Source organism: Diabrotica undecimpunctata, chromosome 2, assembly GCF_040954645.1.
Source record: "Diabrotica undecimpunctata isolate CICGRU chromosome 2, icDiaUnde3, whole genome shotgun sequence".
Lineage (NCBI taxonomy): Eukaryota > Metazoa > Arthropoda > Insecta > Coleoptera > Chrysomelidae > Diabrotica > Diabrotica undecimpunctata.
In genome coordinates, this window is record NC_092804.1 from 137,816,789 (window position 1) to 137,831,208 (window position 14,420).

Consider the following 14,420-nt stretch of genomic DNA (forward strand, 5'->3'; position numbering starts at 1 on the left):
GAACTTTCTTACAATGACTTAATATGTGTGTTAGTATTCTGTTGCGTGGTATATGCCTCACGTTCCACAGAGGTGCCGATCTTCTCACCTCGTGTAGCCGCGTTCCCTCTCCTCGAGAGAGGGACAAGAAAGCCTACAGTGTCGACTCTTCCTACTGCCCGTCGCTTCATGTAAATACCTTTCGTAAGCAGTATTTTCGATAGTTACTATTTGTATAGGGTTTCTGGTGACGAAGCGCTATCGCAGCTCGACCCTGATCGGAAAAGCAATTGCAAGTCCCCGTTGGGGCTTTTATTCGCTCTTTACCATGACAGGTCCCAAAAGAACGCTGTGGTCAGTTCGACACAATTTAAAATAGTTCTAAGACCAATGTCTTTTCTATTTCAAAAAGTTGTGTTCTACTGCCAGGCAGCGTTCGTAGTCGACACGCCGGTTCTCGTGCTTCGTAGATTTAACTTCTAAATTGGATGAAGTTTTCTTGTATTTGACCTCTTCGACGATATCAGGTTATTGGATAAATAATAAAACTCAAAGTAGCGTTTTAGCACACCAGGCCAACAAAGTCTAGCGGAGCTAGTAGTATTAGTAGTATATGACGACTGGATCCCGATCGGAAGATGTGCTGTGCTTTTATACACTTAGTATATGAGAATTCTCAGCAATCTTCCGCCGAGAGGCCAATGACAAAGCAGTTAATAACGAGCTTTGTGATTATGTGATTGGCCGGCCAGAGTGACAATCTGTGTCGTGATTGGTCACCTTGGCGACAGTCCATCTTTCTGGCAATTATTGTAAAATAATATACCAGTGTACAGTAGTAGCGACCTCTATATGAATAAACAAAAAGTTGCTAAAGTTTTATTTGGTAATTGTATTAGATACAGCGATCCAGAAAATGTTGAAACCACTCCAGATATTTCAGATGGTAAAAAAGACTCGTTAATGCTATGAAAATTACTCAATGCAATAAACAAATTAAATCCTTGCCTGCTAATAAAAAAGTTTTTAAAAAAAAAACAAGAATCTTGGTTCTGCAAATTATGCAAGGGGGACAGAATGGCAGATATGACACTATGTAGCAAACGCAGTACATAAAAAGTGCATGGGTTTCACAGCTAAAGACAATATTGATTCATTCTTATGCCTAGATTGTAAAAAATAATATATTTTAAAATCCACAAGGAAACTAAGTTCCTGTAGTTGGCTGTATACCATATATTAAAAAATTTTTAATACAATCCTTTATAAAAAGGTATATAAAAAACCCAGTCGGGCTTTGTTAAATAGACAAAACGTGGTCGGAAAAAGTATTCCATCATCAGTGTCAGGTTAATACATGAATGTAGCCACTAAATATGGGGGTAAAAACCCTTTAAGAATTACTAAATGAAATTTAGTTTACATTATGTCTTGTTTAAAATTAAGATGGTAAAGTTACCGTTGGATTGGTAACATAGCGACATATGACTCTACATTAAGTTGCAAGTCCTGAGACGGTATGTCTACGAGGACTTTATTAAAGCAACTGGAGCTTTAGTTCCCAGTTTTAGTTCCCAACAACCCAGTTGCTTTAATAAAGTCCTCGTAGACATACCGTCTCAGGACTTGCAACTTAATGTAGAGTCATATGTCGCCATGTTACCAATCCAACGGTAACTTTACCATCTTAATTTTAAACAAGACATAATGTATACTAAATTTCATTTAGTAATTCTTAAAGGGTTTTTACCCCCATATTTAGTGGCTACATTCATGTATTAACCTGACACTGATGATGGAATACTTATTCCGAAAACGTTTTGTCTATTTAACATAGCCCGACTGGGTTTTTATATACCTTTTTATAAAGCATTTTATTCAAAAAAAATTTTTTTTTAATATATTTTAAGTTTATGTACTACGAGCCATAACAACTAAATGTTCGTACAAACCAAAATTTATTGAAAACGTTCATATTCACGATGTTTCTTATTGAACCAAAGAACGAGATCAACAATACATTAAACTCTACCATTAATAACAAAATATTGAAATGGCTCGGTCTATATAAACATGCAGCGTTGGCGGCAAAATAAACGAAAATGTTGCATGACATCGTGACTATATTGTCCGAACTAAATGTTAGGACAATTCAAGAAATTACTGTTTTAATATTGGATTACATCACCACGCGCTTTTACAACCGCGGCAATCCTGTCTGACATTGTTCGTACTAAGAAATTACACAAGTAAGGGTCGGAACTATCCCATAATTCACCTAATTTATTCTTTAAATCGGCATCGGTTCTCTGGGGAACATTACAATTTCTGTTTCATCTTATGTCATAATGTCTCAATAACATGAGAGGACGTTAATGTTATTTACTTCAAACCATTTTTTAATTGTCTTAGCTGAATGACATGCAGCACCGTCTTGCTTGAATATAAAATTCAAGTCCTGCTACATATTGTGACCACTTGGTACAAGACTATTTTTCAAAAATTTCTTGATACTTAAATTATGCCTTCCACCACCTCATATCTTCCTATTATGATTTGGGGATGCGTGTCATCAGCTGGTCTAGGAAGATATGAGGTGGTGGAAGGCACAATTAACGAAGCAATTAAGGTATCAAGAAATTGATGCTAAAGCAACTAAAAAATGGTTTGAAGACAATAACATTAACGTGCCTTCATGGCCTTCGGACAGTCCAGACCTTAATGCTATTGAGGCATTGTGGTATAAGATAAAACAGAAGTTGTGTAATGATCCCCAGAGAACCGTCGCCGATTTGAAGAGTAAATTAGGTGAATTATTAGATAGAGTCGACCCTGAGATATGTAAATCCTTAGTACAAACAATATCAAATGATAGAGTTTAATGTATTGTTGATCTCGTTCTTTGGTTCAATAAGCAAAGTTGTGAAGATAAACGTTTTCAATAAATTTTCGTTTGTCCAAACATTTAGTTATTAAGGCTCGTATATTTGCTTAACATTTAATAAAACCGTTAAAAATTATGAAAATATTCTATTGTATTCGGTAATTAGGTATAAAATTAAGTAATTTAGAGTGACCATATTGCCGACACCATGTTGGTATTATGACCAAAATCAGTATATTTTTAATTACGTCGTAAACATCTTATTTTTGTAAATTTTTTGAAGATTATAAAAGAAATATATGTCTAGATAATTCATATCACTGTAATAATAGTTGGTCTTTACAAAACTTGAATTTTGCATGAAATAAAAGATCTTAAGGTGTCCATATTACTTGTACATATCATAATTAGCAAACAAAATTGCATACAATATGATGTCATTAGAATAGGAGATAAGGGAGTGGAGAAACTCTGGTGTTTGAGTAATAACATAAATGAAAGCGACGTTAAAACCACGTCTTTAACATCTTCTGCAGCCACGATCTTAGTCTTTAACTTCGAATTGGAATCACACATTGGTATATCTTTCTAGTATTATTATATGAAATACAGATGTGGACTCGAAATGGGACTATTCTAAAATATTTGGAAACCTTCAGATGTGGCTATCAGTAAAATGCGCAGAAATAGAAAGATTAGAAAAACAATATGATAGCTTTAACAAATACAAGAAAATTAAAGAAACGGCTGGCATATGCCAAAAAAATATGGAAAACACAGTAGATAAAAACAATAAAATAATAAATCTAAGAAAGTTTATTTCCTAGCTGAGTGTTTTCAGCTTTCAAAGCCATCCTCAGAGCTATGATGGTCATGTTTTAAAAAGCACCACTACTTGAGAGAGATCTCATTTGTTGGAAAAATCCACAATAATTACCCCTTTTTTTATATAAGTTAATTTATAAAAACTTCTTTAAACAAATACATAAAAGACGGACTATTGGACTCCCCGATCACTTGTTTGGAGTTGAAGCGGCAGACAGAATCAACTTCAACACAAGCCAAATGACCGGGTCCTTACACCCGTATCATAAACAAATTTTTTTATGTGTTTTTTGTGGAGTCCAATGTTCCATCGTTTATGTGTTTTTTTTTTCAAAGAAGTTGTTATAACTTAACTTTTATAAAAAAAGAGAAAATTGTGGATTTTTCTGGATTTTTTCACCAAACGGGATCTCTGTTAAACAGTGGTTTTTTTAAAACTTGCCTAGAGTGCTGAGGATGGCTTTCTAAACCGAAAGCGCTCAGGTAGGAAATACATTTTTACACATTTCAAAAATACGAATAAAGAATATATAAAAGGAGCTATGTGAAGATGACGAAGGAATGGAGGCAATAGAACCAAGAGGTAGAAATGGACCTATAATTACCAAAGGGGAGATTGAAAAAGCACTAAAACGTGTAAAAAATGATAAATCCATGGGGCCGGCTGAAATACCTACAGAAATCTTACTAACAGAGAACCACATTGATATATGGGAAAATTTCGAAAGAATAGCTAATATCTAAGTTCATCCCAATACGCAAAAAACCCGACGCAATAAAATGTGAAAAATATAGAACGATCAGCTTGATAAATCATGTTTTAAATGTCTTCTTACGAGTGATACATTGGATTCCACTTATCTACTATTCCATGAACGTATCTACAAAAAACTAGACGATCGAATAACAGGAAACGAACTGGGTTTTTTTTGTAGAAATGTATTATTTGGTAAACAAACACTCATAGAACTGTGTCGAGATGTCAACTGTGACTTATTCATAGGACATAAAAATCTAAAGAGATAACTTTAAGAAGAGGTGTACGACAATAATGTGTACTATTCCCTCTACTTTTTATATGTGCTCAGAAGAGATGTTTAAAGAGACACTAGAAAAAATTAATGAGGGCATGTCAATTACCGAAACACTAGTAAATAATTTCAGATATGCAGAAGATACAATAACCCTTGCGGACAGCTGAGAAGAGTTGCAAGTTTTAGTTGATAGCACTACGCAGTGCTGTGAGCGGTATGAAATAGCTCTGAATACAAAGAAAAACAAAAGCAGCAAGAACAAGATTGAAGACGAAATAATCTACGTTAAAGGAAAAGCTTTAGAGAAAGTGCGGCAGCTTTGAAATAAAACGACGCATTGAGATGGCCGGCAGCACTTTCAATAAAACGAAAGCAGGATTATGCAATGGAAAACTGGGAATAGAAATTAGAACTAGAGTACTGAGTACTTATACGCCCTTTTATATGAAGTCAGCCTTAGCCAATTACGGACGCAACTGAGAAAAGACTGCAAGCTTTGAGATTTGGTTTTATCGAAGAATGTGAAAAATATCATAGAGACAACGCGTAACAAATTCGGAAGCAATAAGAAAGATGAAAAAGAAATACTCAACACTATGAAGGGAAAAAAATGGGCTAAGTACTTTGGTCACATACTAAGAAATGAAAAGTATGAGTGGATGCGATTGGCTTTTTTTATAACGGCTTTGGCTTAGCTAATTAGCCAGACTATATTTGCTAATTAGGTTATTTTTATAATAGATATAGATTTAAAATAAATTTATTGACATATAAAAATTAAACAAGGAAAAGTGGAAGGAAAAAGACGACCGGGGAGACGACGCACATCTTCGTTGAAAATTTTAAAGCAGTGGAGTGGAAAAACAACAATAAAATTCTTCATAATTGCTACAGAGAAAGTAAAATGGACCATGATAATCGCCAATACCCTTAAAATTAGCAAGAAGAAGACTAAATACAAACTATGTAGACAGAGAGCTGGGAATCAGAAATAAGGATGTCTTTAGAGTGATAACCAGACAAATACCTACAAGTTGTCAATATAATAAAAACCGTAAGCTCGAATATTTGGATAACATTAGGAGACGCTCTGAAAACTGTTGCATCTGATCATCCAAGGTAAACGTGGTACTGGCAGAAGAAAAATACCTTGTTCAGCATTTACAGCGACTGTCAATAAAGCCATGTTAGCAAATATGGTAGCCAGCATGATATATACAATGATCGATAATGGTCATGAAACAAAAAAAAAGTAACAGAGAAAATAGGAGAAGTCAGAAAACCATCATTAAACAAACGAAACATAAATCAAAAGGAAAACAGAAAATCACAAGAATCCGGCAAGTTGAATTAGAAGAAATATCCAGGAGATCTCGAATATTCTCTCGAATTGAAAAATAACGTGTTACAATTATTCAATAACAATTATTTTATGACATACCTAAGTGGCAAAGCAACATACATGCAAACAAGGAAAGAAAGTAATAAAAGAATGATACAAAAACTAGAAATCAAATGGATGAAGATGAAATAAGTATATATAGTGTAGAAAATATACAAAAAACACAAAAAATCAATTCAACTATAAAGCTTTACGACTAATAACAAATAGGCACAAAGTGAAACTATATAGACAATAATACATTTTTGGTATGTGTCTTATACCAGGAGTATCTTTATCTTAAACTGAAGCTATTGCCAGATCTAAAAAATACAGACATAATAAGTACATGTCATTATTTTTATAGATTAGGGCCCGCGATTCTGTTTTTAAATTTGTATTGTTAAATAAAAACAAATATGAAATTATTTTATTACAATTAAACAGTATATTCATTCATAGCTAAGCTAATTATAATTGAAGATTGACGTCTCAATCAGAGCATTTGCAGTTCGAACTCAACTTAACCTCCATGACCTGTGCCCATGCCAAACGTGAAACATAGTAGTTATAGTACTATTAATAAACCTCAGTTACAAAGCCAGCAACAACATTCATTCATGTGCAGGCAGCATTTTGCTACATCTCACTCACCCCTCCATCGAGCAAGCGAGGGTTGCAGCTGAGAATAGAGACAGACGACAATATAAGAAAAAAACTGTAAAACCGGCTACAGAAATTCGTGCACATGATTTTTTAACAAGCGATTACTTAAAGTAGGGCTCATTTTTTATACAGATTGTTGTGCTTACCTTTTCTTCTGATTAAGAGGTTATTTATTTAAGAAAAGTCTAAGAAGTTTTCGGGGTACACACACTCTCACTAAAGCGCCAACACTACCCTTTCATAACATCTATGAGCGAATACTGTCAAGTTTTAGATGCTATTCTGCCTTTTTGCCCCTCCTAAAACAGCTGCTTTTTCAATAATAAACAACCGGCGGGCGCGTTATTGACCTCTACCGGTGGATAGATCAACCACGCGGACAAAAACTACGGCAGATCTTCTATTGAACCGGTTTCTGCATTGTGGTTAGGAGCTGTTAAATGTATTCTGTAAGTGTAAATATAATATTAGAGTTATCTGTTGTTTTGTGCATCAGTTTTAAGGTAATTGGAGTTATTCAATGTAAGAGGGCACGATATATTCCACTTTTAACAGTTTTTTTTCTAAATTTTATTCCATAAATAATTTCGATATCAATAATTTTTTATTTTTTTTATAGTAAATAGACTGATAAAATCTAAAAAATTAAAAGAATAATTTATTTTTCGTAAAATACAATATTCGAAAGTTTTTATAGTCATTAAAATTATTGAACAAAATGTAAAAAAACAAACAAAAACGACTAGAAACAAGTTAGAGTATATATATGGGTAACCCAATAAGTAGTAACTATAGTCGAACATTTTAAACAACACGACTGTTTTAAATTCACGACATCAATAATTTTGAAAAAGTAATAAAAATAACGAGTAAGTTTGTGTACAGGGTGTCCAGAAACTCTCCTGACAAACGAAAACCAAAGATTCCTTAGATAATTATAAGACGATTTAACCTAATTCACCTAGCCCGAAAATGCTTCCTAAGGGAGCTAGAGTTCTTTAAAGATGGCGCCTTGTAATTAGTTTTTTTTTTCATACCCCCAGAACGCTTTTATTTAGAAAAATGAAAACTGATACGATTATTTATTTTCCAGAGCTGAATCGATTCTAATAATTGCGAATTTCTAGTACCCTTCATAGGCGTCAGTTTTGGGTAGGTCAACAGGTATTTTAACGCATTTGTATAATTTAATTAATTTTTCTGGATTTTACATTGCTCCGGGTTGACCGGGTTCTTGAATACTAGTAAGCGCAGCTTCACACATACCCTGTCGCCGGTTACACGCCACCGTGTACACGGGTAAAGAATGTACATATTAATCGATGCTTCCACACATACCGTGCTCGTTTAAACGGTAACCGGGTCGCCGGGCATACACACGCAAAAAAAACCGTGTAATAGAGTACACGACTTCTCTGAAAGTAGAAGGCTATTAGACTTTTTAGAAAGTATGTAGAAGGAATTTTTGTTGTGATTAACTTGATGGCTGGATGAAAAATGGCTGATGTGGAAATTGATACAGAGCATTTAATAAGTTTGGTGCATGGAAGACCTGTAATATGGGACAAGACAAGCGAAACATACAAAGAGAGAAATGAAACCAGAAGTGCTTGGCAAGAAATTTGTAGGGAACTGAAGAATAGCTTTGAGGTGTTGGAATCTAATAACAAGACAAAGTTTGGTAAGTTTGTGTGGATATTTCTTTATTATTGTTTAATTAAATACGAAAGTATAAACGTATAGGTGTGTGTATTGTATGCATATATTACTTATATACTAACAAGAAATTTTGGTCATCTGCCATTTTACAGATCCAATAGGTGTCAGAAAATAATCACTTACAATATTTCTTATGTTATTTGCGTTAATACTTCCACGTACAGTTTCTGCTCTGGGGACATCTTCAAGCCCCGTGATGGTTAAAGTATTCTCAAGCAAAGTTATGTAACACAACACAAGCCTTTACAATATCGACAGCATAATCAGGATTCAAGTTGATATGCCCATGAAAAATTTGCCACTTATTACTTAATATCCCAAAAGTAGACTCCAAATATCTTCGGGCTCTACAGAGGCAATAATTAAAAACTTTTTTCTTGGTCGTTAAGTTAGGTCCACCCTAAGGTATAAGAAAATGTCTATTAAGTGCAAATGCTTCGTCTGCAATAAAGACATAGGGTACTTTATGCCTCATTGATCCTGGTAGACAGGTTTCGTCAGGAATTTCAAGTTCCTTGTTTTTTATGGATTTCCATAAGGAACAGGTCTTAACTATATTCGAATCGCAATCTTTTCCGTAACTTCAAATATCTAAGTAGATAAAACGATAATTGGAATCTGCTACACCTATTAAAACTAAAACTAAAGTACTAAAAGGCTAAAATTAAAGTAGAGAGGATACAAGTATCCCGTTTGAGATATCCATCACACTAAAAATTAAAGAAGAGCTCACCAAAATAGAAATTATTCCTACTGAAGATTCGAACAGGAAATGACATATGTTAAAAATGCTCTTATACGCACATGTGAGACAACACTAACACCTAAGCTGATCAAGAATAAAAATGAATGGATGACCGATGAGATTCTAGATCTCACGGAAGCAAGGAGATCTTATAAAACCATGGACAAAAACATGTGTGTTATACACACAGAAATAAGGAGAAAGATCAGAGATGCAAAGGAAAGATGGTATAGTGACAGATGCGAAGAGATTGAATAGTTGGTAGAGAAACATGATAACTTAAACCTTCATAAAAAAATTAGGGAAATAACAGGCACTAATATTAAGAAAAAATCAAATATACTGCTGGATAAAAAAGGCAAACTAATTATAGACATCGGCGAAAGGCTTAAAAGATGGCAGGAATATATTCAAGAGCTATTTAAAGACGAACGGACTGAGATAGTAGGTACTAGAGCAGGAAAAGTTCGACAACGGCCCAGACATAACAGAAGATGAGGTATTAGAGGCGATAAAGCGAACAAAGAACAACAAGGCAACAGGTCCTAACGAAATACCTGTAGACATAATACGGTTAATAGAAGAACAGCAAATTGGAATATTGGTCGACCTATTCAATACAATATACAGTACAGAAATCATTCCCAGAGATTGGCTGATGTTAACATTCATAACATTACCAAAAAAACCAAATGCAAAAGAATGCCAAGACCACCGGATAATAAGTTTAATGAGTCATACGCTCAAAATATTTTTAAAAATTATACACCGGAGAATACACAACAAACTTGAGCAGGATATAAGTGACACACAATTTGGATTTAGAAATGCACTGGGAACGAGGGAAGCCCTATTCGCTGTGAATGTACTTGTGCAAAGGTACATGGATGTTAATCAGCCAGTATATATGTGTTTCTTGGATTACAACAAAGCCTTCGATAAGGTCAGACATAACCATCTTATCGAATTACTTGAAAAGAAAAACTTAGATATGAGAGACATCAGGATCATTAGCGCTATCTATTATAATCAGATCGCTGTGGTAAAACAGAACAACGTCTTTTCAAATGAAATACAGATTGAGAGGGGCGTCAGGCAGGGCTGTGTTCTGTCTCCTACTTTGTTCAATTTGTATTTAGAGGAAATAATCCAGGAAGCACTAGAAGAACTAACTATGGGAATAAAAGTAAATGGCCGACCAATCAACAATATACGTTTTGCCGACGACACTATTTTATTAGCGGAATGTCTTGAGGATTTACAACAAATGGTTGACAAAGTGGTAGATGTCAGTGAAGAAAACGGACTGTCCCTAAACACAAAAAAGACACAATTTATGGTAATTACAACAGCCCAACAGCGCCAAGTAAACATAACAATACATGAAGAACAAATTAAAAAAGTTGAAAAATATAAATATCTGGGTACAATAATTAACGAAAATAATGAGTACACAGAACAGATTAAGGCAAGAATAGGACAGGCAAGAAATTCTTTCAACAAACTGAAAAAAGTACTCTGCAGCAGAGACATTTCAATTTCTTTAAAGATAAGACTTCTGAGATGCTACGTGTTCTCCGTATTATTTTATGAGTTATGGGCTTGGACATTAAAGAAAGATGTTTCGGACAGATTAGAAGCCTTCGAGTTATGGGCCTACAGAAATATATTAAGAATAAGTTGGGTGGATTGATTCACGAATGTCGAGGTGTTGAGAAGAATGGGAAAAGATAAAGAGGTTTTAAATACAATTATTAAAGTCAGAAAATTGCAATATCTGGGACATGTCATGAGGGGCGAGCGTTATAACTTCCCTGGTTAAACAATTTGAGAGCTTGGTTTAACTGCACTTCTGCTGACCTGTTTAGAGCAGCGGTATCGAAAATGCGAATTGCCGTGATGGTTGCCAACCTTCTTAGCGGAGATGGCACATGAAGAAGAAGAACACCTATTAAAACTATTGAGGGGTACCCTTTATAATTGAAGTACAATGAACCTATCGGATGAATAATTCCAATGTGCTTTCCATCAACTGCTCCTAAACAGTGTGGAAAATTTGCTCTATTTTGAAATCCTTCGGCAGTTCTGAGCCAGTCTTGTTTCTGTGGTTCAGGAACACCCTCAGAACTCATAATTAACCATATGTTATTGCATACCTTTTTAACAATGCTGCTTATTGTGGAAATACCAAGTCGATAACTGTAGTCTAGATCCGTGAAAGTACAGCCACTGGCAAGATATCTGCAAAAAACAGTATATTGTACTAAATATTGTAGTAGTACTAACCAGTTTTTTTTTTGTTGTTGCAGGTAAACAGGTGATGAAAAAATGGGGAAATATCCGTGATACGTTTCAAAAATCTTGTAAAAAAATTAAGATAGTTAAAAAATCGGGAGCTGAAGCAGTAACTCATAAAAAGTATATTGATAACAAGCAGTTACAATTCCTAAAAAAGGTATTTGAGGAACGCCAAACAGAAGATAGTTTAACTAACACTGGACTATCAGAAGTATCAGAAGCAGCAACATTTGACACTAGTTTCACCGACAGTAACATTTGTAAAGAAAATACCGCTGCCAATGTAACTAATCCACATGTTTACAAATTTTCCAAAACGCCAATAGGAAGAAAACGTAAAGCAGACCCTGTTAAATTACAAATGATTGAAGCTCTTAAGTAGAAACTTGATTGTCACATGTCCTTTTTTGCTGGTATAATTCCTTCGTTACAAAGTTTTAATGAATTTGAGATATTGGAATTTCAGATGGAAGTACTGTAAACATTACAAACAATTAAACAACGATAGCAGATGCTTCCTAGACAATTGTCCACTGCTAGAAATCTAAACATTCCAAAGTTAGTATTAACAAAGTCAGATATTACAACAAACCGATCATATCATACATTGCAACATGTACGCCCTGATGTGCTACAAATACAACCCAGTCAGTTCTCACCAATAATACCATCCACTACTTACCAGTCGCAGCGGTCTCCCCTTTTAACAATAGCATCACTCCATTCACAGGTTAGTGATTCCCAAATTTCATTAGATTCAATTGATATCATTTAATGTTAAATATCATTCACATTGTCAACACCGTATTATAATAAACAATAATAAATTCGAATGTGTTTTTACTTACCTAATTGTAACTGCCAACATTTGCATTGGGTTAATGCATTCTCTCATAAATGTGTTTTGATTGAAGAGAATTCTTTAACCCATGATGTAGTTCATCAAACGTGGATATTGTCATCCTAAAGTAATTCAAAAATTTGTTCTCATCTTAGGGCAGTTCTAAGAAAAGAGTATAAAATACACCAAACTCTTTTGTTTTCATATTAATTGGATAAATCCATATACTTCTAGTTCTCTTTCTTCTCTTTATACGCCGATAGAGAATCATTATGGCAACGATGTGTTTTCGATTCATGGTGAACATGGACTAACGCCTAACCTAACCTAACCTAACCTAACCTAACCTAACCCTCTTATCTATGGACTAACGTTTCGGCACGGATCACAAAATCGTTTAAGTGTGAAATCTCGCCAAACCGTATAAATGGTGCCGTGTAACCGGCGACCGGGTGTGTGTTAAGCTGCTCTAAGAATACCATCAAACCGAACCATTAGACTTAGTTTTCTATTATATATTTTTTTCATTCACATCATTTTAAATCAATTTATTATTTTCTTAAAATTCCTATGTTATTATTAAGTTACTGTCGACTTATTCCTCCACCACAAAACTTACCCTACCTCGTGCGCCTGCGTTGCACGAAAAATCACCAATGGACAGAGATAAAGTTTAATAACAACACTATATAATATTTTAAGATAAGTTTCTTGGTAATAAAAAGAACAAAACAAACTTAATAGACTTTCTCAAATCTGCTGTATCAGAAGCTTTAGCTTTGGGTTCTAGTGGCGACCAGGCTGAATCTGATGCAGACACAGTCATCATTCGTTCTGCGCTTGCTGTATTCCAACCATATGATTTTATGACTGTCATGGCAGAGGCCATTGACATCATTATCTTGCTCACGGCATTAGGAAGGGAGCAGTTCAATATTGTGTGTCCAAATGTCTAATTTTTTTAAACCTTGAAAAGGGTGTAAGTCGCATTAATTATACTGTCCTTAAAGTTATATCGCGACGCCAATACAGAGAATTATTTGCTATTTCTTCATGCTTTTTCAGGATGCGACACAAAATTAGTAGCTTACAAGATCAGCAATCTTAAATTGTTGTTTATATGGTGGAAATAAAGATGATTTTCTAACAGCATAAGATACAAACGAATCGCCAAGACAGTGGCCAAAGTTACATTTAATTCATCTTCGCTTCCGGCAACACAAGATACAGCTCGTTTCCACAGTGTTAGTGTTTATCTCCAGGAAGCACTGCGATCCTGAAGATTGGAAATGAAAAAAGCATGGACAGATTTGGATACCAATTAAAACTTTTAGAACTCTAACTTCCCCAACCTTCTGAAATTAATTTTCTGCAGATGCAAGGGAAACTGAAAGTGTGTGTGATTGCCGGCAAGTAGGCCTTAAATGCTCTGCAGTGTGCCTCAAACGTTCTGATGAAACCTGCAGTGACATTATGGCAAATATTAAAATTATCAAAAAATTAGAAGAATTCGAAGATGAATTACCCACAATGACGCCAATTCTAACTTCCGTTCTTTCGCAAAAATTCACCTTCGATACTGAACTAGATCCTGAACCGCAGTCTGGATCATCCAAGAAAATGAAAAAACAATACAAACAAACATGAAAGGAAGAAAGCGTGTAAAAAATCAACAGGAATGGAAAGACAATAAGGCTAAAAAATAACTTAATGTAGGAAATAAGCATGAAAATAAAGCAGGCAATGTAATTCCATCTAGGATCATGAAAGCACCATGCAACGAGAAGTGCAAAGATGGATGCACGGAAAAAATTTCGGACATTAAGAAGCCAAAAATATTTGAAAATTATTGGGGACTAGCAGATCATACCAGACAATGGAATTTCATCACAAAATGAAATCATCAAAGAGAAAAGAAACAGGTAATAAAGAAAACTGAGTCAAGGCGCAATTTTTCGCGAGAATATAATTTTCTGCTTGATAATAAAAGAATAAAAATTTGTAAAACGATGTTTTTAAACAAGCTGGGTATATCGGAAACCTGGGTT

At 34.6% G+C, this 14,420-nt stretch overlaps 2 protein-coding genes across 4 annotated transcripts in view; one reads left to right on the forward strand and one right to left on the reverse strand.

Annotated features, from left to right (window-relative positions):
* Positions 1–7,026, reverse strand: part of LOC140434935 (uncharacterized) — an 810,654-nt gene extending 803,628 nt beyond the window's left edge. For 2 of the 3 annotated variants that reach the window (XM_072523577.1, XM_072523574.1), the window contains exon 1: positions 6,916–7,026. The gene's annotated coding sequence lies outside the window, so the exon portion shown is untranslated. The remainder of the gene's footprint in view (positions 1–6,915) is intronic. The other variant, XM_072523576.1, reaches the window with a different exon arrangement.
* Positions 7,027–8,156: 1,130 nt separating this feature from the next.
* LOC140433936 (uncharacterized) lies at positions 8,157–13,328 on the forward strand. The gene is made up of 3 exons (XM_072521908.1): positions 8,157–8,450; positions 11,543–11,866; positions 13,075–13,328. Exons 1-3 carry the CDS (start codon positions 8,267–8,269, stop codon positions 13,326–13,328), a joined length of 762 nt encoding a protein of 253 aa, XP_072378009.1. The 5' UTR covers positions 8,157–8,266.
* The last annotated feature ends 1,092 nt before the right edge of the window (positions 13,329–14,420 follow it).